General features: G+C 49.9%; 1 protein-coding gene across 1 annotated transcript in view; it reads right to left on the bottom strand.

Annotated features, from left to right (window-relative positions):
- The window catches only part of DLX6 (distal-less homeobox 6), a 4,313-nt gene that overhangs the window by 677 nt on the left and 971 nt on the right, over positions 1-2,665 (bottom strand). Inside the window, exons 2-3 of the mRNA XM_004702820.2 lie at positions 2,074-2,198; positions 1,642-1,835 (exon numbers count right to left, since the gene is read on the bottom strand). Coding sequence (XP_004702877.1) covers positions 1,642-1,835; positions 2,074-2,198 — 319 coding nt within the window. The remainder of the gene's footprint in view (positions 1-1,641; positions 1,836-2,073; positions 2,199-2,665) is intronic.

Genomic DNA, 2,665 nt, shown 5'->3' with positions numbered 1-2,665 from the left:
CCCCCACCCCTGCCGCATCTTTAGGTATCTTGTCTGGATACCTAGTCCATGTAATTCTGGGTTGGAAACAATAGTACAAATAAGGAAAGAAGAAAAATGTAAAGAGAAATGAGATAACTGAATGAGGTTCGAAGTCTAAGGAGGGATTTTGAAGTAGAGGCTTTTTCTGATCAAAGCCCTACCTACAACTGAATACACCTCTTCTGATAATCTAATGTTTTTATAATGACCAAGTTCCAAAGTTGGCCACTTGTCTGCATGTACAGGGATCAAATGGCCCAATGAGCAGATAAAACATTTAGAACTGAACACCTTGCATATGTATTTATGCATATTGTGGCACTAGCCCCAGCCGATGCAGGAAGCCAGTTTCCCCAGACAAATAGATCTACATAACCCTGCAGGAGGAAGGACGCCTCCCTCCCTCATTCTTAACTTTGTATATTGCCCAGTCAAACTGTGGTTAGCAAATGACAAGGTTGTTAGCGCAGTCAAGAGCTTCTGCAAATTAAATGGGAGTTAGAGACTTGAGGGAGAAGCTCAGTGAGGCCAACCTTCTGTATCTACTTTATTTGAGGAAGGCAATTCTTTAGTGTGGCTTCTCTTACCTAAAAAACAAAAACCAACACCTTAGCCACAGGAATCTGCTTTTTCAAGAGGAATACAAGTCACAGAGTACCAGGCATACCTTCATATTGCACCCCTTCATATTGCACCCCAACTATTTTAGCAACAATATGACAAGACAAAGTGGGCTGAAGAAGAGCTTAAGGACCATCTGTCTTAGGCATCACACAATCATTCCCCCAGCAAGCACACACCAGAGTTGGAAACTGCCAACCACCTCATGGAGCAAACATGCAGGGGACTTCTCCTCAGGGTCCTAGTCTACCTGAATAAGCACCTTACTGAGAACACTGAAATGCCTACCCCACATGGCTTTCAAACTCAAATGAATAGGACCAGAGAACTTCAGCAAGTGAATTTAACTGGGGTGGCACCTCTATAATTTCAGGAGCATGTCTCTTTGATCTTCCTTTCTGCCATTGCCCCAAAGACCTATGCTCCTGGGAGGAACCTTTGCCTGCTCTGACCCCATCACCCAAGGAGATTTAACCATCTTTAGAAAAACCCGCCTCACTCATCGGAGGATGAATTGTTTGCACCATAGGGCTTTCACTGCACCCCACTGGAGCCTATGCCTACCTCTCCCATCCCCTCCACTTCCTTTCATTATTTTTCTTTTTATGCCGATGAGTTTAAATCCTATACTTACTCATTGGGCCTGTGCAAAGATCCTTACGAAATGTAGGCCTCGTTCTGCCTGAGTCTGAGCGCTTTTCCCCGCTGTATGTTTGTTCTTTTTCATGTTGGTCTATAGAACTCAACTGAATTATATGAGTTTGGTCATCAAGGGAGGCTGGACTGGGTGGGGTTGCAGAGAGGGTTGGGAGGATGTGCAAACCAAATCCAGCATTTAATACCAAAGCATTTATTCCATACTGTGTTTTTCCCGGGAAAGTGCGTAGCTGGAGCAGAGGCATTTGTCACTAAGCTTGTTCCAAGGTGGGTTGACTAGGCCAAACTCCTGGTGTGCTCCCTGCCCAGACTGGCCGCAGGGTCAGCATCTCAGGGAATTACCTGTGTTTGTGTCAGTCCTAAGGAAGCTGCCAGTTCAGCTCTCTCCGGAAGGGCCAGGTACTGAGTCTGCTGGAAGCGATGGTTTAAAGCCTGGAGCTGCAGGCTGGAATAAATGGTCCGAGGCTTCCGAATCTTTTTCCCTTTTCCATTGAACCTGATTTCCCCGTTTTCAATCACTGTGGTTTTTTGTTGATCTGTAAGCAAAGAATACAGAGGTGCGGTCACTTACTAACACCCCCCCCACACACACACACACACACACTCCGCTGTTACTTTGCTCCCCTTGGCCTGGCCTGCCCTGTGCCGGGTTTCCCCAAAGCCTTTTAAGGATAGGATTTCCTCCAGTGTCCCCAGGACACCTGGATCTGTAGTGCCGGAGCCTTCTGCTGACCCCTGCCTCTAACCCTAGCAGTGTGCAGTGGCTGGACGGACGGAGGGATCCCTTAAGGCCTCCTGCAGACACGGCGCTCTGCTGCAGCGTAAGCACCTCCGAGGCTCTCTGGATGCCAGGCCCTGCGGGGTAGCTGCTCCCTCCGTAGGGCGAGGAGGCCCGTGATCTGCGGTTACAATGCCTTAATCTGTGCCCGACTCACTGAGGTGTTTATGCTGCCGCCTGACTTGATGTCACCAGCTTCGAGCCCGGTGCATCAAGCCCTTCCAGCGAGTTAGAAATTGTTCTGTAGCGAGGGACCCAAGCCTCAAAACACAACCAGCTGCTCAGATCCGCTCCCGAGCAGGGCTGCTCCATGGAAGGCAACTTTGACCCCCTCTGGTGCTTAGAACAGTCCGCCCGCCGGCAGCTCAGTTTAGGCCTCCAAGAACAAAGGCGCAGCCAACCTAGTACCAGAAACCCTGAAGGAGGGGTGGCGTCGGGGAGGCCTGGTCAAGGAGGGGGGCTGGGGACACCTCAAATCCCACAGTCAGCAACCCGATTGTCACTAGTGTAGCAAGAACCTGAGGCCATGCCAGCTTCCCCCGGTTCACCAAGCCGAACGCCCGGTACAAAGCAGGCCACCGGCTGCCC

Source organism: Echinops telfairi, unplaced genomic scaffold, assembly GCF_000313985.2.
Source record: "Echinops telfairi isolate 266 unplaced genomic scaffold, ASM31398v2 ScPeMD7_23;HRSCAF=83, whole genome shotgun sequence".
NCBI lineage: Eukaryota > Metazoa > Chordata > Mammalia > Afrosoricida > Tenrecidae > Echinops > Echinops telfairi.
Note: the sequence above shows the minus strand (reverse complement) of the source record. Positions and strands in the feature narration are given on the sequence as shown.